The sequence below is a fragment of the Rhipicephalus sanguineus genome, chromosome 4, assembly GCF_013339695.2.
Source record: "Rhipicephalus sanguineus isolate Rsan-2018 chromosome 4, BIME_Rsan_1.4, whole genome shotgun sequence".
Lineage (NCBI taxonomy): Eukaryota > Metazoa > Arthropoda > Arachnida > Ixodida > Ixodidae > Rhipicephalus > Rhipicephalus sanguineus.
The window spans coordinates 49,890,470-49,912,179 of NC_051179.1; the positions used below are offsets into that span (position 1 = coordinate 49,890,470).

The 21,710-nt window shown below is 43.5% G+C and overlaps 1 protein-coding gene across 1 annotated transcript in view; it reads right to left on the reverse strand.

Moving 5' to 3' along the window:
* LOC119388758 (uncharacterized) overlaps window positions 1-10,474 on the reverse strand; it is a 28,456-nt gene extending 17,982 nt beyond the window's left edge. Inside the window, exons 1-5 of the mRNA XM_049415184.1 lie at window positions 10,304-10,474; window positions 8,583-8,701; window positions 7,966-8,028; window positions 5,752-5,758; window positions 4,541-4,597 (exon numbers count right to left, since the gene is read on the reverse strand). Coding sequence (XP_049271141.1) covers window positions 4,541-4,597; window positions 5,752-5,758; window positions 7,966-8,028; window positions 8,583-8,701; window positions 10,304-10,474 — 417 coding nt within the window. The remainder of the gene's footprint in view (window positions 1-4,540; window positions 4,598-5,751; window positions 5,759-7,965; window positions 8,029-8,582; window positions 8,702-10,303) is intronic.
* Between the last annotated feature and the right edge of the window lie 11,236 nt (window positions 10,475-21,710).

Genomic DNA, 21,710 nt, shown 5'->3' on the forward strand with positions numbered 1-21,710 from the left:
GTTCCGCACTTCAAAAGGTGAAGGTCGTAAAGAAAGGTGAACGCTAGCATTATTATTATTATTATTATTATTATTATTATTATTATTATTATTATTATTATTATTATTATTATTATTATTATTATTATTATTATTATTATTATTATTATATAGTCCCGCAGCATGGCGCCCAGCCGGGATGCGTGTGTGCTCTGCTCGTGCCCTTTTTTCGGTAAGCAGCAGTTTTTCCGCTGCGAAATCTGCGAAAAACGTGTGCACGCGAAGTGTGTGACTTGGCCGGATGACCAACTGCAGCTCTTGAAGTCCGGATCGCGTACATTTTCGTGCAATTTGTGCGATTCCGCCCAGCATGGTGACAGGCCTAACGACGAGACAGAGGTATGCCCGACGGCGGCGTGTTCCCTGCCGCCACGTGGTTCCCCAACCGGTCCACCTCTCGCCCCTTCGGGAGACCTTGGCGAGGAGGTAGCCGGCCTTCGCCGCCTGCTCCTCGACGCGCTGGAAGGGATTTCGTTTCTGAGTGACGAGGTCTCACAGCTGCAGGAAGATAATGAGCGCCTGCGAAAGGAACATTCCCGAGTGGCTGAGCAGCAGGTCCGTATCGTCGCCTCCCTTCGTGGTGAGGTTCGTTTTCTACGCGATGAGCTGACACGCTGCGTCACCCCTAAGCTTTGGGAACGTCCTGCAAAGTCTCCAACGGCTGCAAAGTCTCCAACGGCTGCAAATTCTCCAACGTCTCCAACGGCAAAGTCTTCCGTGAACTCCGACACCCCTGCGACCTCTGATACGACTCGTAACACCGAAACGCTCCCACCTTTTACCCCACCACCAGGTTTTCAGCGTGATTTGAAGCTCCGCGTTGTCGATCGTACGGAAACCTCTTCGGCCAATGTCACAGTGAGTGCAAGAAAGGAAACGAAAAGAAAAACACATGTATCTACTGGAGCCATGGACTCGTCCACTTTGTTAGTGGCTCAAATCCCCCAACGAGCCCAGCGGCAGTGGGCTATATTTGTGTCCAAGTTGAGCCCTGACACTACATCTGCTGACCTCAAGAAACACATTGAGTCTGTTGACCTTTCTGCCATTTCCTGCCGGCGGCTCAAAACAAAATATCCTTCTTACTCCTCGTTCTGCGTTACAGTTGACGAAGATACATCGAAACGTCTGAATGACCCGTCAATGTGGCCATGCGGTTGCATTTTCAAACCATTCCGTGGGATTCTCCACGACGACATGCTCCATCCCTCAGAGTGCGCACCCGTAAGCAACGGTGCCGTGTAATTTGGATATATTTTATCAGAACGCTCGTGGTCTTCGCACTAAGACGCGCGAATTCTTTGCTAATGTTGTTTCGTCTTCTTTTGACCTTATTGCGATTTCTGAAACGTGGCTGTGCAGTGAAATTCCTTCCTGTGACTATCTTCCGTCGAACTACACCACCTTCCGCAGTGATCGGGACTTCTGTGCAACTAAACAAAAAGGTGGTGGTGTATTGATGGCTATAGACAGTTCTCTAAGATCTGTTAGACGCAAGGACATAGAAACAATTCCTGAATCAATTTGGATCGAAATTAGTCTTGAGCACTGTGAAAAATTGTTGATTGGATGTTTCTATGTATCGCCTAGCGTTTCACCAATTGCTTTTAATCAGATCGTCTCTTCTATTGAAAATGTGGTAATTTCACATAAGAAGCACAGAATTCTTGTACTTGGCGATTTTAACACACCTGGAATTGACTGGACCACACTTAATTTTTCTCATTATCATCATTTCTTAAAGAACAAATGCAGCGTATTGTTAGATTTTCTCGCTTTTAATTCCCTGCAGCAGCACAATAGTATTGCCAATTCCTGTGGTAACGTCTTAGATCTGTGTATTTCTAATAATCAACCTATCGAAGTATCACTCTCTCACATCTCTCTTGTTCGTCCTGACAAATTTCACCCACCACTCAAACTAACACTCTGTATTTCACCAGAAAAACCAAGCTTTCCCAGAAAAATCGACAAAACGCCCAGATTTGCCTTCAAGCGAGGTGACTACGTTGGCTTGTACCATGACTTGTCCACCACAGATTGGTCACTGGTAACTGACAAACCCAATGTTGATGATCAAGTCGATCAGTTTACGGAGCTTATCTTGACCAGCATGCGCAAGTTCATTCCCCAGTATACACCTCATCATTGTAAATATCCCTCCTAGTTCTCATCAGAACTTATAAGTGCACTGAAACATAAAGATCGTGCACACAGGAAGTATAAACGTTCTGCATCAACTCATTTGAAGGAAGAATTCTGTCGTTTTCGTACTCTTTGTAAATGCCTTTATAAACGGGATCACAGTCTATATATTTCATTTTTAGAAAAAAGCGCGTCTGACAGGCCGGCTGAGTTTTGGAAGTATGTGCGCAAACGGTCGAGCAAAAGTGGCGAGTCCTTCAGGATAGTGGATCCAAATGGAGTAGAAGTTCAAGCCGTTGCTGACTGTTTTGCCATGCATTTTTCATCTGTCTATAAGTCTCCAGCCTCTGTAGCTAGTAACGGTCGACAGGTTAAGGCAGTTGGCACAGCTGATGCTGTGTCGCTAGATGAAGATTCCATTTCAGAATTCATTAAGCGCTTGAAACCATCCTTTTCAGCTGGCCCAGATGGCATCCCCTCTGCCATACTAAAAGCCTATGGCAGTATACTTGTACCAGTATTGACTACCATATTTAATAAGTGTCTGCATGCTTCAACGTTTCCTAGCATGTGGAAAACTGCTCGTGTTTTCCCAGTGTTTAAGTCTGGCTGTAAAAGTGACGTCTCGAACTACCGCCCTATTTCCCTTCTTTGTGCCGCATCCAAAATCTTTGAGCTTGCTCTTCACAAAATATTGTCTTTTGATGTAAAAAATTCATTGATTGTGAATCAGCATGGGTTTCTCGCTGGCCGCTCAACTGTCACTAATCTTGCCAGTTTCATGATGCAAGTCTCCACGCCTATTTCGCAGAGAGGACAGGTTGATGATATTTACTGTGACCTTAGCAAAGCTTTTGATGTTGTCAGCCATTCGCTGCTTGTGGATAAACTTACACACTTTGATGTTGATTCTTCAATTGTGAATCTCCTCCATAGCTATCTTCTTGATAGATTATGTTACGTTGCCGTTAATGGCCAAACGTCCTCTTTGTATAAAGCTACTAGTGGGGTTCCTCAAGGGTCGGTACTGGGCCCACTCCTCTTTTTAATTTATGTTAATGATGTTTCTTCTGTCATTCGGAATTCTTCTTTCCTTTTGTATGCCGATGACATAAAGATATTTAAGGAAATTCATTCAGTTATCGGTTGTCGCTTGCTGCAATCTGATTTGTGTTCTTTTTCTGAATGGTGCAGGAGCAATAACCTCTCCCTAAATATTTCAAAAACCAAGGTAATGAGTTTCACTCGAAAAACATCTAGTGTGCCATTTTTATATTCTGTCAATTCTGTGTTGTTGTGTAAGGTATGTGAGATCAATGATCTAGGTGTTCTTTTTGATAGCACCTTACACTTTGCTGCTCACGCTAAGCGTGTTGCTTTGCGGGGTCTTCGCACCCTAGGCTGTGTTTGCAGAATGTCTAGAGAATTCCGTTCTCCTGTGCCCTTCCGAAAATTGTACACCGCGCTATGTCTTCCTCAACTAGAGTATGCATCTGTGATCTGGAATGGCATTCCTAATTCCAGCAGCAACGCCATTGAGCGAGTCCAGAAAAAATTCCTAAGCATTTACAACCATCGTTTCGCTAGAAATGACTCTGGATCTCGTTCTAACGCTGCTGGATTATTATCATTGCCATCACTTTGCTGCCGACGAAATCGCGCTGATCTGTTATTTCTTTACAAGCTTGTGCATGGTATCATATCCTGCCCTGTACTGCTCAACTGTATTAATTTCCGAATTCCCCGTAAGCTGACCAGAGAGAATAGACCTTTTCATGTAACCGCCTGCCTCTGTGAACATTCGACCATTGGCAGGATACAACGTCTTTACAATGCTTACTTTTTGGAGCTCGATGTTTTTCACAGCTCCCAGTCGTTGTTCTGCTCCGAGCTTTGCACTGTACTTACATAGCCTTGTACACTGTTGATATTTTTTTTCTGCCTGAGCAGAGTTGTATATGTGCAATTTTATAACGTTTTTTATCCCTGATATTTTATTATGAATGTTTCCTTTGTTTCTTTTGTTTTCTTTTTGTTTTTTTTTTCGTGCGCCAGTACAAAGACCTTACGGTTGTTCCTGGGCACATTAAATAAACGTTTGATTTGATTTGAAATAAACGTTTGATTATTATTATTATTATTATTATTATTATTATTATTATTATTATTATTATTATTATTATTATTATTATTATTATTATTATTATTATTATTATTATTATTATCTTGTAGCAGCAGTTGTAGTAGTAGTAGTAGTAGTAGTAGTAGTAGTAGTAGTAGTAGTAGTAGTAGTAGTAGTGCAAATTCTAGTTGAAAACTTTGAAGGTCAAGCCTAAGTTAGCTTCTTTCTACGTACGATGATGCAGCGTGTGAGGGCGAAGGTGACCTGCCTGAAGCGTAGGACGTCATCGGGCTGCAAAACAATGCCATAAGTCTCATTCACTCATACGCAGTGAAAACAAAATAATACTATAAGTGCTTCTCATTTGCGCATAGATTTCAATCGCATATATACAGGTCTAGAAAGTGTTGAGTGTGTTTTAAAGGCAGGTTAAGTGACAGCTCTCCATTCACATGATGAAATATCACGCGTAAGTACTTTCCTATGCATCTTGATAGTTCCAATAATTTCGTCCATTTTTTTTGTAGCTTTAGTATCGGTTAACAGGAAAGTGCGACAGAATGAAGCCCAGAAATTTAAAAATGATCAAGCTTCGTACGCATCTACACAGGTAGACAGCATCTCTGAATTCCGCAAACTACTGCAGAGAAATTGAACAAAACAGTGAGTTTTTTTGTATAATAGAAAATTAGAAAACCCCCGGTAATTTTAAATGTTACCTGATGAAATCGCTGTACGGGAAAAATTAGGCTGGACACATCCCTGCCCAAATCTGTTTTTCGAGAACGTACCCACCCACCCACCCACCCCCCATCCATCCATCCATCCGTCCGTCCGTCCGTCCGTCCGTCCGTCTGTATGTATGTATGTATGTATGTATGTATGTATGTATGTATGTATGTATGTATGTATGTATGTATGTATGTATGTATGTGTGTGTATGTATGTATGTATGTATGTATGTATGTATGTATGTATGTATGTATGTATGTATGTATGTGTATGTATGTATGTATGTATGTATGTATGTATGTATGTATGTATGTACAGCGTCAAGCGCTCCACAGAACGCAGTGTACGTTCGGTGGAGCACTTGACGCAGAGTTTTTGAAGACTGTACTGACTGGGCATGTATTTCATCGGTGCATGGAAGCAAATTCGATATTCGGGTGGCGAGATTTTTAGACAGCCCTACAGGAACTCATTAGTTTAGGTTAGGTTAGGTTAGGTTAGGTTAAGAAGCGAAGGCGAGTTGACATACACGACACCTAAGCACTTACCTCATACGGTAATTTTTTTTCCTCGTAACATAAAAAGTAGCGAAGGACGCTGCGTCTGTGTTACTGTTTCTGAGCAACGTAGCCATTGCAACGCTTGCCTGCATTCTCGGTATGAGACGCTATGAAAAACAATCCGGCGTTTAGAGGTAAAACAAAAATGCTTACACTGCCACTGAAAAAGGAAAGAGTGAGAAGTGAGCAAACACACGAAAATATTCAAGAAATAAGCACATATCCGCAATGAACAAGATTTACTGTGTTTTAAATTTTCTGCTGCAGCAACAAGTGTTCGCGTGCTAATAAGGACAGTGGTAGCGAGCTCGATTTGCAGCTCAAGTTTATAAAGCTAAGGCTTAGTAATAACGATGCATCTTTTCAGCTAAGAGCCGTTTTATGTTCGCCGGCCGCCTACAATAACCTCGCAAACATCACGATTTCTCGAATAACAATTTTTGAGGCTCTTGCGAGCATGTCTAATGTAATACTGTCCCTGTCTGTTTTATAAAATGTCACCCACCGGCAACTACTTTTGGTAAGTTGTTCTCTGTCGTGATTGGTTCATTGCTGTTTTTGCAAGTTGTTCTCTGCTCTGATTGGTGCAGTGGGAAAAAGTCTAGTAGCAGAGTAAGCGCGTCGCGAACACATACCGAAATTGTCCAGAGCCGTACCCCTAGGTTTCGTGGTTATATTCATGTATAAGAGTGATTGCACGACGATAAACAAGAGCTTCTTTTGTTGGCTGTATATGACTATCATTTAAATCTTTTCAAACAGCATACGTAGTAGTGAGTATAGCGCAACATTTTAGTTGCTCAGGTGCTATTTTTAGCAAGTGAATGAGATCTGAGGTGGCCTAATTTAAACCGGAGTCTTCTCAATGACGTGCCTAGGTTTTAATCAGGCAAAACCTCACTTTTCAACAAATGATCGCAGGTATTAGGTCTGGCTTCGTATTTATCAGTGGTTTTTTTTACTCCAATAGGTTCTTAAAGATTACGCTGCAAACGTTGTGAATTTCCCCGCCAGTATAATATATTGAAAAGCCAGAAATTAGTTATACGTACGAGAAGAGCTTATCAGCCACATTCCTTTAATTGACATTACAGCGTGACATGTGTTGTGTTGCCTCTTTAAAGCCGTATTGCATCGCGGTGATTTCAACTCAAACCAGCGTCACATTCAAGGTCTTCCTAAAGGCAGCCACGAAATACGTCGACTATTGTTTGTTTTATCACGAATTACGTTAACGCTACGCTATACTAGGCTATAGTACACTCTAGCTATACAAGAGTTTTCTCGAGTTGCCCGAGGAAGGTTTTTTTCCTTTTTTGTTAGGGAAAGGCTTAAGTTTAAGGGTTCTATATTTCACTGCGCCCTCTCTTACAATCTGGCAAAGGTTCTAATAAACGTCCGAAGATCGGTTCTCGAGACTGAATCGGAGAACAGCATACCTTGTAGAGGTTCCAGCGAACCTGCGTGCCTTCTTCTCTTCCCTGCGTCAAAGGAACGGCCAAGAAAATGCTTCGTCATCTAGAAGAACGACTAGTAAAATGTGTCTTCTAACAGCTGATGAGGGCAGGTCGTGAATCTGAGCAAATAACGTACACTTCTACATGCCATGAAAAGTATTCTCTCAAATTTAACTTCCTGCGACAAACAAGACGGAAGGAGGCAGTTGTGCATACATTGACAAGATAATACATTTCATAAATCTTGTTAGCCAGAGTCCGGTAAAAACGCACCTCAATTATAGCATGCATGGTATCTACCAGCAGACAGTCCTTTGGTGTAACGCGGGCTAATAAGATGAATATCCTTCAGTACGGAGTGTCACTGAAGCCATCGTTTGGACAAGTGGTCTTGTCTTCTTCAAGGCAGCAACGAGAAGACGAGTCCACTTGTCGAAACGTTGGTTTCAGCGACACTACATGTTCAAGAACGTTAACCTCTTCTAGGCTCCATCTTGGCCTGGACTTCAGCCTTGTTTACATAGTTTAATAAGGGACCATGAGAATAAAACAGCCCACAATGCGTCTGCGGGGCGTCTAATTTTGCTAAGTAATGGTCTCGTCTAATCTGTGCTCACACTTGCACGCACTTGCCCGTTAATGCTGCACATAAAACGTGCCTAAGATTACAATATAACGTATGAATGAGCAGGGGTTAACCGACTGTAACGTTTAACTAAATGGCCGATGGTTATGGCACACTTTGCAGTTCAGCGTTTTACTCCGATTCAGTGCAACGCAGGTAGGCGCCCTTCATTTGCAGGGGCGAAAACTTCTGCAAGGGCTACGTTACAAATAAGTCGTGGATGTGCTCGAGTGCAGCTAGCATCCCACCGTTTTAAGACTGCAGGCGAAACTGTTTGTTACTCACCGCTGCCTGAAAGCCTTGAAGACGACCGAGGCGTTCTTGAAGCCGTAGGAATGGACGACACGGCTGCAACAAAAGGACACCAAGAAATTCAAGTCAAGATTTAAGTGCGAACGAAACGTTCAAGACATATAGACAGCGGTAACGTTGATGCATAACGTTGTCAATATTGTTGTTGTTGTTGCTGTGATTACTGTTGATCGTGGTGGTGGTGGTGGTTGTGGTAATGATGACGATGATGATGATGTTCAAGTACAACTTGAAGTACGACTAATTGAGACGTTCCAGACAGACAGACATACGTACAGACAGCGGCAATGTTGAAGCACAACGCTATCGAGATTGTTTTTCTTCTTGTTGTTGTTAAGTATGATGATGTTGTTCAACTACAACTTGCAGTGCGATTGAGACGTTCCACACAGAGAGACAGATAGGCGGATGTACAGACAGCAGCAACGTTGAAGCATGGCATTGTCGAGATTACTGTCGTTGTCGTCGTTGTTGTTGTTGTTGTTGTTGTTGTTGTTCGCTCAGTGACCAAGCGCTTCACGCTAGGACTTACGTGATGGGGCAGTCGCGAGGCTGGCGAAACTCGTGCTCGAGAAGCTGGTACGGGTCACCGTGGTGGTGCCACTGGTACCGGTCGCCGAACTGCTTCGCCCGCTGGCATCTTCACCGGCGGCTGTGCCCGTTTCCGTGGTCCCACTGACCCCGGAGTCTGCGGCACCTCCTTGTCCGGCTGAATGTGATGAAAAGCCAGAACAGCAAAGGTGAATTTTTATGTTAAAAAGACAGGGCGTGCAAACACGGGCACATGAGAGAAGACCGCAAAGGCGCACAGCGGCGGAAAAGAAGGTAGACACAAAAACTTATCTGCGCATGCCCAGGCAAGATGCGATACCTATCAGGCACGCGTGATGGCCAACGTGAGAGATAACTGTACCGGCACTTGATTTCTTCCTTATGCAATTTAATCGACGGTTGGCTCACACATGCGCTACCACTACTATTTATATGGCAGGCCTCAACCATCAGACGCGTTTCTTCATTCCTGTACCTGTACAAAACTGCGCATTTATCGAATTTTGGCGTGCACTTACGCTCTCTACAATGTCAAGATAGATTAGAAGGTGAGCATCCGGTTAGCGATCTCTCATGTTCATTAATCTCTGGTTAACACAGCGACCCGTCTCTCCTACGCAGAAACGGCCGCAGCTAAACGGAATCTTATACACCCTACCTGAACGGCAATCAGTAGATTTGTATGTTTTACGAAACAAATGCCAGTCCGCTTCTTATCTATTACACCTCCATTCTTTCTCTGCACGACAGCATATATCTTACCTAGCTTATTGGCAGCCTTAAAAACAACATTCACGCCGTATCTACCTCCCACTTTTTTTAGCCTGTGAGATATGCAATGAATGTAAGGAATACCTACGACACGCTTGTTACTATGGTGACGGACTTTATACATTCAGCGACAGTGGCCACTGCCACGCGAGGGTAACCTACATCTAAAAGACGCGTAACTTGTGCGGTAAAGCTCGAGACGTTCGAGACACAAAATTTTCAATGCACTTCCAAAGGATATACCATCACATTGGTATGTTGTTCGTTCGGCGACCTGGCCCTATTTGACGTATGATCTTCAATTAAATATCTTAATGGGACACGACAGTGAAACAATAAATTAGTTTTGACTGATGATGACTGATGATGGCCGATGACTGATGAGAAGACGACTGACCAGCACACCCACGGGCCACTCAGGCTGTCCAGCCCTTCGTCTTCCTTCACTTCATCTCCGTAACAGATTAGGTGATTGGGTGCTCCTTTGGTCACCATGTCGCCGTGTAGGGCTCTCCGAGAAACGCCTGTCCCGCTACTCAGGACCCTACTAAGTCTTGCGTCAAGTTAGCGACGTGAATTACGAGATGGCGCCGTTGCACTTCGATTCGTCAAGTCGGCCATCTGTTGACATTGTGCATGTTTCGCGGATGAAACCATATATATACTTCTCTCGCACTTCATCGCCGGACCTGCGCCGAGACGGCACTACAACGCCCGGGCGTCCTGTTAGGGAAATCCAGTGAAGGAAGACGAAGGGCTGGACAGCCTGACTGGCGCGCGGGTGTGCTGGTCAGCCATCTTGACACTTGCACCAATTCTTCTTTGTAAATACATATTGTATATACTCAAACAAACCCGTATCAATAGAAACCCAAGAGCGGGGCAAGAAGGATCACTAACGCTGACGTCACGAGCAAATGTTTCGGAAGAGAGCGTGGTGTACGTTCTGGGCCTCATCCACGTCACGAACCAATGAGAAGCTTCTTACCCATCGTTGGCTGGTCGCGGGACATTGTAGGGGCTTCGGGCGCCGTTGGGGACTCGTTCCCCGAAGATGATGCGTAGTGTGCTGCTGCTCGGCCGTGGAGAACACAGAGCGATGAGAGCCGTGGCCAGGGTCACACGGATTCTGTTCTTCTTCTGAGCCCACGAGCGCCATGCGGCCCCTTGATGATGATGACGACGAAGAAGGCACTTCACTGTGGCACGTACCCACTGCGACGGATAGCTGAAGAGGTGTCATTACTGCTCCCTTTCATAGTACTGAGTTATTAATGAACATATCTCATAGTCACGATACATGTAAGTGCATAGAAAACTGACTGTACGGACTCTATCCGCGGTGTGACCACACTGTATGTACTGGGCTATATGTATGCCCTTAGGCTCTGCTCATTCTTTATACGCCACATAGTGTACATATACGTAGGGCTTCTGCTTATTTTTCTATATTCTTATTCTTTTATTCCTTGTAGCTTTTGTTATTTTTGTGTGTTTCCCCAATGCTGCTATTTTGTTGATGGGATAACCGGCTCTAACGTAGCCTACCTTCGCATATTTTTCTGTATTGCGATAGCAAATATATGGACACTGTCGGCTGTTTTTTGCCGTCGGCGTCGCCGTCATCTCCCGTATATGTATACGTATGTGTATGTATATACAAGCCACAAAGAAAAATACTTTCCAAAGCGCGGATTCGAACGAGCGACCCCTCGCTCCGCAGCGCGCGGCGTTAAGACGGCTCGGCCACGGAGCGTACGTCCCTCAGCATACTAAAGATGAGCTGTTTATATACGCCATTTACCGCTGGCGGTACGCAGAGCTCGGGGATATTTCAGCGTGTTCTGTGGATTACCAGCGAGATGGCGCGAATGGCGCGTTTTAGAGGTCGCTGCCCCGCTCGTAGCGATGCGCACGCTCGGCTACCACTTTTACTTTGCCCAAAATGGCGTAGTCGCCCCCCCCACCCCCGCGCGCTTATCTTTTGATGGGGGCGGTTTATTTGTCTTGTGCTTTCATCGGAAGGTTTGCGTTGATGTTACAGAGCGCACGAGTGTCACTTCACTCTATGCAGCGGCCGCGTTTGCGAAAGGAGCGCACTGCTCAAACACAAGGAAGTAACAACAGTGACAGCTGTTCGCGCTCGTCCTGTGTATACCTGTGCGTTCGTTTCGTGCGTCCTTCTTTGTGTTTGAGCAGCGCACTGCACGTTTCGACCTGCTCGACGTTCTTCGCGTCACATTCCAATTTGTTGCTATCGCATTTATAATAATAATAATAATAATAATAATAATAATAATAATAATAATAATAATAATAATAATAATAATAATAATAATAATAGTAATTAATACTACTACTACTGCTAATAATAATAATAATACCGCCTCTGGCTTTTGTTTTTTTTTTTTGTGCCAAAATCATGGCATAATTATGAGTCACGCCGTTGTGGAATGTTCCAGAAATTTAGGTCATTTGGTATTCCTAGGGGCTTTGCCCTCGGGCCGTAGTTTCTCTGGACCATAATAAAGTTCTTGCCATGCCGTGTCATGCCATTTGGTGTTCTTTAACGTGCAGTGACATCGCACAGTACACGGACCCCTAGCATCTCGCCGCCATCGGAATGCGACCGCCGCGGCCAGAAAAGAACCCGCGACCTTCGGGTCAGCTGCCGAACACTGTAAATCAAAGCTCTAACCACCATACCACCGCGGCGGACTACGAAGGGGAAAAAAAGTAGGCAAATAGCCAAGTCATTCTTTCTGCCGCCACAGGCCTAAAAAATTGCCTCATTGGCGCGAAGTAGCCAAATCTGGCAACACTGGCACTGATGATGAGTGTGATATTAGCAAACGTAAGAGCGATTAGCATTGTAAGCGAAGAAAAGAAAAGTGCCCGAAGAAAGTTGCATGACAGGCAAGTATGCGCACATAGAAAGTTCGCTTCTTGATATTTTCTTCTGCAATTTCACTTAGGCGGCAAGATGCTTTTTTTTCTTTCCTTGATCGGGCCCAATAATTTTCATCACCTGTCACAGCTGTACTAATTGTTATCTCGCTTCTGCTGCCGGGAGGGCCGAATAGAGGACTGTTATTGACTTTTTTTTTTCTTTCCTGCAAGCTTACGAGAACATTCCATGTTTCTTAGGGGAAGCGCAAAGATACGTTTTCCTATAGGCGATAACGAATGAGTGCAAAACGAAGCACCAGAGTAAAAAGCGGAAATACAAAAAAAATAAACGCTGCTATAACAAAAGTAAGATCATGACTTAGACGTTTTCCCTTTCTGTTTCTCGAAACATTATAGCAACGAACGCATAATATTGGTCTGGCGTCGCCTACCTTCCTACGTTTTCACAACTAAATGAAACAACAAAAACGCAAAGAGCAAGAAGATACATATCGATATAACTCTTACTCCAAAAAAAAAAAAAAAAGGAAAGGGGGGGGGGTGTTAACCAGACCAGACGCGTCTGGCTTGCAGCCTTTGGAGCCGCTTTTTTTTTTGTTTACACCGTTTTCTTGCGTACACAGTTTACATTCAATATGCATACGCTTGCACCCTTTGCGTTGTCATCCTGTTGTTGCCACTGTTAGGCGCACTTTCAAGCCTGCAACTAATTAACCAATAAAACACTTCGCTGAGTCTTCGCAATATTCCTTTATGCGCACATCTTTTTTAGCGGCGGTTTTCCCGTGTCAAAGTATGGAAATAGAATTGTATATCAGCGTGCATTCCATTTTCACGCAGACCCTGCGACAGCGACTTGCAAAATGCGTTGTCTTTGCTGACAAAAACTTTAGATAAGAATTTCGCAATCTATGCGGGCTTTCTTGTCGTCTAGGCAACATACATCGTGGAAATGCGCTATAATTTTCGCAGAATGCCTCCGGTGTGCTCGCAGCATCTTTGCGCCAGGACGCGAAAGTATACATCTTAGCGCTTGTTTTGCTGACGCTACCATGTCGAGCGTTCACATCTGCGCGAAACTGTGAGCTTGGCGGCGGCTGCTTTTATGCTTTTAAGTATGCTTTTAAACGAAAAAAAGAAAATAAATGAGAAAAGAAGTCGTTGAGCAACCCTCAGACAAGTTTCAATGCAAATGCGCCAAAACAGTTGGAAGGACGCGACAGGAGACTGCACTTATCGAAAGATCCTCTTTTTTTTTTGACATTGTTCTGACTGTTTCCATTTCAAATTTCAGGCGTCGCCAGCAAACAAACAACACAACGAGCGTTCGCAACGCCTGCTCTCTTTAGCGTGAGCAAAACATTTTTCTGAGGACACTACGTAGACTACGTTCTCCTCTTCATTCCTTGTATTTTTTTACACCTCATCGCTATTTACGCAACCATCTCACTGTAACGGCTGTTCTTGGGTGAGAATTATAACAAATATTGAACTTCTCTACAAAACATTGAGTCGAGCCAGTGAGAAGCTAAATAAAGACGCATGCCTAAAAAAACCTATAAACGGTGAACGTTACTGCTTAATGCTACATCGATGTTCTTAACGTCAACCAGTGATATTAACGCTGAAAGGCATCGAATTCTCCCCACGCCCCCCCCCCCCCCCCCTCTCCATTACCCGCCTATCTCGACCTATAATCTACAAACTTAGTTCTCCGGTTTATATTTCGTGTTCTAGAATCTCTACCGGCTTCGTGAACACGTGAGTCTATCTATAAAGAACCCATTTTACTATATTTCATGCTTTGTTTGTATATTTTACTCATTTTTAGCGTCGCACGACGAAGAAAGGTAAGCGGCTGCCAGGAGCTGCTGCGACGTTGGTGTAGCGGCAAAACAAACGAGACACGGTCGATGCGTCGAGACATTGATTATGTTTCACATACGGGGAACATAAGCATATCGAATGATGTCCATTATTTAGTACATACTGCAGTCCATAGACCAAGCAGGAGGGGCGAAAAAAGGGAGCACAGCAAAACAAAAAAGCGAACAAGTTATACAGCAAGTTAGAATACACAATACTACTGAAAAACAAGTCATACTAATTAGGATGCTTAGTTATACATCTCTAGAAAAAAAGTGAACAAATTTCTAGAAACAGCTTCAAGCACAAAAAATTAAAGCTACACAGCTGAAGTAATAAGATGGCATAATCTAGCATTCCAATATCGACAGTGTTGGTTAGACAAAAAGATGCATGTATTTTCCAAAGTCGGGAATGCCACGTTCAGGAAAAACATTTTGAAGGCAGTGTATTCCATTCGTTCATGGTTCTTGGAAAGAATGAGTGCTATGAACCTTTCGTGAACATATTTTTGTTTCCAGATCAATAAAGTATCTCACATTGAACTATTCAGAACTAAGAGCATACATACAATAGATATACTATTTTCATCGTTCATGTCGTCACTTTTCCTCCCTCCGGAGAATGTTTTTTTTTTTTTTTTGACATTGACAGCAATAGCGTACGGTAAGCACGGAAACGGAAAGGCCGTTCCGTAGTGGTCGGTACGCACATTTTTAAGAACGTTTTTAGCTTCGCGCGTTGCTCGTTGCGTGCCCTAACGTGATGAGGTTACCAAAGTGGCCACTAGCATAGCCAGACATTTTTTTCGTGGGGGAGGAGGGGGGGTGTTCAACCATGCTTTATGTGTGTTCGTATATGTGTGCGTGTATATATATACACATGCAAAATTGAAACATTTTGGAGAGGGTTTGAACACCCCCGTCTCCACGGCTACGCCACTGTAAGTGGCTAATGAAGGTCCTGTAGACTAATATAGCTACGTGTCGACCACGACGGTACGACATTTTCGTACTTACCGTACGGTATTACCGTCACTGCTAAAACATCCTGTCGTTTCTCCCAACGCCGACTGGTAGGCTGATCTTTACTTTAGCCACGCCGAACATTTTTGTCTTTGGAGCTTTCCAGTCAGTTGCAAGCCACAGTGCAATTCTAACTAAAGTGCGCTGAAGACTACGCTGTTAGTGTTACCGACAACAGGAAACACTTCTTTCTGCAAACTTTGTTTTTTAGGCTTGGCGCAAAGAAAGACGAAGACACAAAAAAAGAAGGCACGAAGACACGCGTCTTTTCTTTTCTGTCTTCATGTTTCGTTGCACTAAACCTCAATATATGCAGTACCAACTAGCCCACCAGTAAAGTCCATCCGTTTGCTCCTGAATGAGAACTTGCTATTATGACTCCTTTGAATCAGGTGTAGCTGTTTAGCTGTTAGTTATGCTTCCCTTACTTTTTTCGTTTATCCAGATTCTTTATTAACTACAGCGTGTCCAATCCGCCTGGAGGATGTGAGCCAGCTATTGAGGCAACAAGAACATATATCGTGACACGGTTCTGGTATCTGCGTCTAACTTAACTGTAACTAACGAGGGAAAACGATATCAAGGAAAAACGATAAATGACAGGCCCAGATATTTCATGGCGCCTTTTATTACCCCATTATTTGAGGAAGAGAAGAAAAGAGAGGGAGAAATAAGGGAGGGAGACGGAAAGGCATGGAAGCTTCTTTGTCATTCTATCAAGCTTGACTTGAAGGGCTTTAAAGTACCCAGGTGCACATCCAGTCTAGTGCTTTACTCTGTGAAAGGACATAAAACAATATTAGTCTATTTCATATTTAAACGTCTGGTGAGTTCATAAGTCCGTTTTATGTGTACAGCGCGTGAACAGTCAAGACTTGCCTTTTTTTTTCTTTTTCTTGAAGAATGAAACTTGCGTAGCTTTTTTTTCTAGTAAACCTTGGCTGGATAGTCGTATATTTTACTACCCACTGGTTTGCCAAGCCACACATAGTTCTGTCGAAGCTGGTTACCTTTTAAGTAAGAAAGCAAACTCCCAAGAAACACTGGTTCGCCAGTTGAATCGCGAGACATTCACGTGGTTACGGCAAGTTAGGCGAAGTAGCTGACAAGTACGACCACCACGTTAAATCTGCCTGCAAGTGAAAGTTACAGTCACAGCCACCACTACTACAAACCACGGGCGTATAGCAAAAATTTGTCACGAGACGCGCCAAACTGAACTTCTCCCAACAAACTGGAAACAAAGGTGAACATGCGAAAAGTCTCTTACCGATGTAACTTCGCATCAAATAGACAAGAAATTCAGTGACGCGGATGAAAAAGTGCACGAGTCTCAGGTGTCACCGACCAATCTTACTTTGAAACTTCCTAACCATGTGTATCCAATAGAACTCCTAATTTGAACGAGAACCTTCAATTTCGTAGCAGTTTTATTTTTCACAAGGCTTTTTTTTTTATATTCGGAAAACCGGAAGTAAGTGCTCGACCGGAAGTGCTTGAAAGAGAAACGATAGTGTCACTCGGTACGTGTGCCACGAAAAAGTTTCATGATTTAAAGTACCATGTATACTATGGGAGAGCGTAAATATGTCCCTAACGAAGGTAAGATACTTCATGTTTACGTGGGAAGCAGCGCAAATTAGACAAGGCACGAAAAGGATACTGCTGCGATTCATTATGGGGGAATTGTGGTGCCTAAGCCGGTGGCATTCTTATATTTTTACCTCCGTTTATTATGACATTTATATGCAATAGACAATATAAAGTACTAACAGAAGGAACTTAAAACCACGTCCTAGAAATACACTAACTCTTTTTTTATGCAGCAAATTCAGTTGGTTTGTATTGCCCCCCCCCCCCCCCCCCAGCAAAACAATGCAATGGTGGGACTAAACTTCAAAAATTTTTTTCTCGACTAAAACAAAAACTACTTTGATTAAACTTTCTCTGGACAAAGTTGTTATCATTCTCAATCGTATGCGCTTTCCCGCTTATTTTTTCTTGGACCACCTTAGGGTGCTACAGATGTCTCAACATAGGCCAATGTAGCGTTTTTGCCAAGTTTAGGATTTTATTTTAGAGCCTATGCGCCGTACACGGGCAAAACAAACATTTGGGAGATAGTACGTGTTATGGAGAGTTTTATAAAAATAATTTCTGCATTTGATCGATAATTGTCTTTTGTAAAAAAATTCTCGAAAACACAAAAATTTACTCAAATTTACCTACGCTCTAAGGAGTAAAAAAAATAAGGCTGCTATAAGGAACTGCCCTATAACGAAATAGCGATACTCTAAAAACGAAAAAAAGCAAGTGTTGAAAGAATGGCTGGAACGGTCGATTTATAGTAAATTTTTTTTCGTACCTGGTTTTCCAACATTCCGTGAAGTTCAAATGGCGCTCACGTGCCCAAAAACTTTTTGCCGCCCAAATTATTTTGGGAAAAAACTGTAGAACAAATGTCTATATGTGTGTAATTTTCTCAGACTATTTGAGAGAAATTGATTTTTCTCGAGCGCCTCGACTGGGACAGTTGGCGTGGAATGACCCTGCTAAGGTTGTTTTGAAAAAATTAAGGCAGCTTTGCACTAGTGGTGCCAAGCCTGAAGGAAGTGCGGAGCTAGACGGCCTTCTTTGTTTTTCTTTAGTTTTCTCTGTGTGTCTTTCTCTCTTTCTTTCTCATTCTCTCTATCAGTTTTTTGTCTTTTTTCCCTCCCTTTATTTCTCTTTATTTATTTCTCCCTATCTATCTATTTCTTTCTCTTTCTCGCTTTTTCAATTTTTCTTCCTATTTTTTTCTCTCTCTATTTCTTTCTCTCTTTTTCTCTATTCCTCGCCCTTTCTATGCTATGTTTTACTCTCTTCCCTCCTCTTTTCCCTCCTCTTCGCGCTCACTTCCCTTCCCCACACCCTTGCTGTACTATACTATACAAGGGTATGATATGCTCTGCTAGCGTGCCTGGATAGCCGAGTGGTTACGATGATCGCCTTCTGATCATGGAAACACGGGTTCGAATCCCGCCTGACCAAGAACTTTTCTGTTTCTTTTTCTTTCTATCTTTCTCTCTATCTCTCTCTCGCTCTCTTTCTTTCTTTCTTTCTTTCTTTCTTTCTTTCTTTCTTTCTTTCTTTCTTTCTTTCTTTCTTTCTTTCTTTCTTTCTCGCTGTCTGTACTCATTCTCTTGCCCATCCGGTTATTGTATCCTGCGCCGGAGAAATCGCCGCACGTGTTCTCGGAGTGAAGCAGAAGATGAAGAAGACGACGACGATGAAGAGGACGAAGAGAACGCGTGCCGGTTCAGGATAATGATAATTTCTATTTCCGACAGACAAATTACGGCGAGCTTAAACAACTCCGCAGTTGAAAAAAATCGTAGACGATTTAGAGTACTGCTCTCATTTTTGTGAGCTCAAGCCAAATTACGTGCTGCTTCGTATTTAGACAATAATGGAGAGGATTTAGACACAACTATATACTCAACTATCTGAGAGCTATATGCAGCCGTCTCCATCAAGACAGCCAATCGAGGCCAAGTTTCGATGTTTTTTAAATGCCAAGCATTTTTTAGCGAACCTCAGGCACGTTGGGCGTTTCTATCTACGTATCTGTCTATCTATCTATCTAGCCGCCTACGTCTGGGCGCTCTCCTGGTCGTCTCCATAACTTGTAATATACCAAAATTGGCATAGCAGGGGATCAGTGTATGACGAACACGATTTACTGGTCATGACATGAATAACGCAAAATACCTGTCGCCTACGTCATGAAACCCTTTCTCTCAGTCACGTGCGGCACATACCCATAAACCAGGGTTAATGTTATGCGGGTATGTGCCACAGCTGATACAAAGTCTCAACCAACACAGTAACCACGAACGCACACATTGACACGCAAGGAAAGCGATAATGATTGAGGTTTTATGTCCGAAAACCACGATATGATATGAGAGACGCCGTAGCGAAGGGCTCCAGAAATTTTGACCACCGGGTATTCTTTAACGTGTACCGAGATTGCACAGAAAACGGCCATTTAGCATTTTGCCTCCATCGAAATGCGACCGCCCTGCCGGGATCGAACCTGCGACCTTCGGGTCAGCAGCCGAGCACCTTAACCGCTACACCACAGCGGCGGACGCAAGGAAAGTGAGGAAACTGAAGACAGAACAACCCTGAAAGACGCTCAGCTACCATCCACTCGTCCACGTGGTCCGCAACGTGGACCACGTGGATTACGCAAAAACCGGCGTGAATGCTTCCTACAATAAATCTGCTGAGAGAACCAAGCCCTCTCGTCATTACTGGTGAGTTCAACATTGATTTATCAAGACCCAACAACGCTTGGTCCTTATACTGCGTGAAAGACTGATTGGATGTGGAGAGGGCATCAAAAGATCTCGCTGCCACATCCACGACAGGAGGCATCATAGATCATTTCATCGTAAGAGGCATCCAGGATTTCCACAGCTGCACTATACCTCGCACTTCACTACACTTAGACTCCTCATAGACGCGATCACGAAAGGATCACGAAAGTAGCACGAAAGTAACAATGGATGCGATTAACAAGTCCGGTCTAGCTGTTGGTGCTCACTGATCATGGTGATGATGACCTTGTCCAAGAACTGTCAAGAACCCCTTCAACACATACACTCGGGTTCGTAAAACGTGCGTGCGCTCTCCGTCATAACGGACAAGTATAAGCATAACAACTGTAACTGTGACTGTAACTTAGGTACAGTGTGCCTGCACGTGCCACTCGGCTGGGTCTATACATATCTAGAGAAACTTTCTCTAGTGGCCAGTAACGCCTGTGCTGTGCATCTATGTTTCTTCTTTGGCCTGTTCGGATTCGCGCTATCCAGTAATGAAGAATATAAGCGCTGCATATCAGCTTACCGCGTCTGGTGTTGGTAACACCCATGTTGTTGTTACCATCGTTACGCAATTATAAACAACTTGTAAAGGCGTTTATTGACGGCGGGATCGACGGCGACGATGCGCAGCGACGACAGTAACGACAGAGCGCAGACTCGCAGACTCTCACGAGCAAGAGCACGAGGGGCGGTGCTCTCCGAGAAGAGGGGAAGAGGGCGACCCACTAGAAGGCGCTGAAGAGGACGACCCATTACAACGTTCCAATGCTTCTGTACAAACTGTTTATATAATAGATATGCAACTCCTCAACATATGAGCGTGCGTATGCCACTTCCATGTTTCTCAAGCGTCATTCCGTAACGTTTCGCTCAATGTGAAAAATTACGCCACAGTCACCATCCTGCGCATGCTTCGCATAACATCGATTCCCACGGTACGTGGGATCTGCCAATTTTTATCCTCTTACCCGTGATCCAACCTGCCCTCTACTGTTCTTCAATCTTAAAATCACTATAGATTTAAGCACTAAATATGTTCTGCTGCGTCTCCGAACTGATTCGGTGATCTGGAAGGAGGCAGAACTGGCCACTCAGTTTTCGTAACACATAGGAGCACCCTCTCGAACGACGAAACGACGAAGCAGGGTTGCAGAAATGAAAATTCAATCTGTATCGATCTCTGTCAGAATTGAATCAAGACTGGTTGCTCTCTACGAAAAAATTCTGGCGCAGATCTCGCGTGGCAGTAATTACAACCACTTTCACTCTTTTTGATACAGAGAACAGTCATCTTTCCGTAAACATTCTGCTTCGTTATAATTTTAAGCGGTGTCACGTGTTTAAATTGCCAATTCGTTTGTTTCTGAGCAGCATACAGAGCTTCCACCTTTTTAACATTTTTTTTTCTTCTTTCTTTCTTAACGTTTTGCTTTGATGCTTTGATTGCTCTCTTTGTCTATCTATTTTCTTTTCTACTTTCGTCTTTTTCATTTCCAGTTGCGCCTGAGAAGCTTGCTCTTTTACTTTAAACATAACGGCGAGCTTCTGCGTTCTTTAATCCTTTGCTGCTTCCCTAGGGTCACGAATAAGCACCTAGCGTTGCATGGCTTTTACACGACATTACCGAAAATAGGCAGCAAGAACGAGATCAAGGAAATTTAAAACTGTTATTATGACATACCTACAAAGTAGAAAAACACACGCACAAGAAGTATGGCTGAGGGAAGTACATCATCATTAAGGCCTCCAAAAGGAATGGTGACCCCCTGATTTCAGCCTGTCTCTGAGCGCCATCGTTCGAAGGCGACATTAAATCACATGTAGGACTCCTTTTTCGTGACCTGCTTGGCATTCCAGGCCTTTAGAGTGAATAAAAAGGTTACTTCAAGAAAATGCCCTCCAGAGCCGACGCGCACCCTCTGAAGTGCAAAAATAAAAATAAAAGATCAATCGGTCTCAGACACTCGAAAGAAACAGGCAATTTTTTCAGAAATGTCCTCTACATTTCATGAAGACCGTCTTTTCGGATCTTTTTGCTGCAATGAGCATTGACATCCTTCATGTCTCTTTCTGAACAAATCGGCATATGGATATTTAAAATATGAGTGTTTCAAAGATGGCCTTTATGTTGCGACTAACTTGAAGCATTTAAGCGTGATCATTGCAACAGAGATCCGCGATCGAGAGCTACAGTTTTTTTCTACTGTAAGCAAAGAGGCTC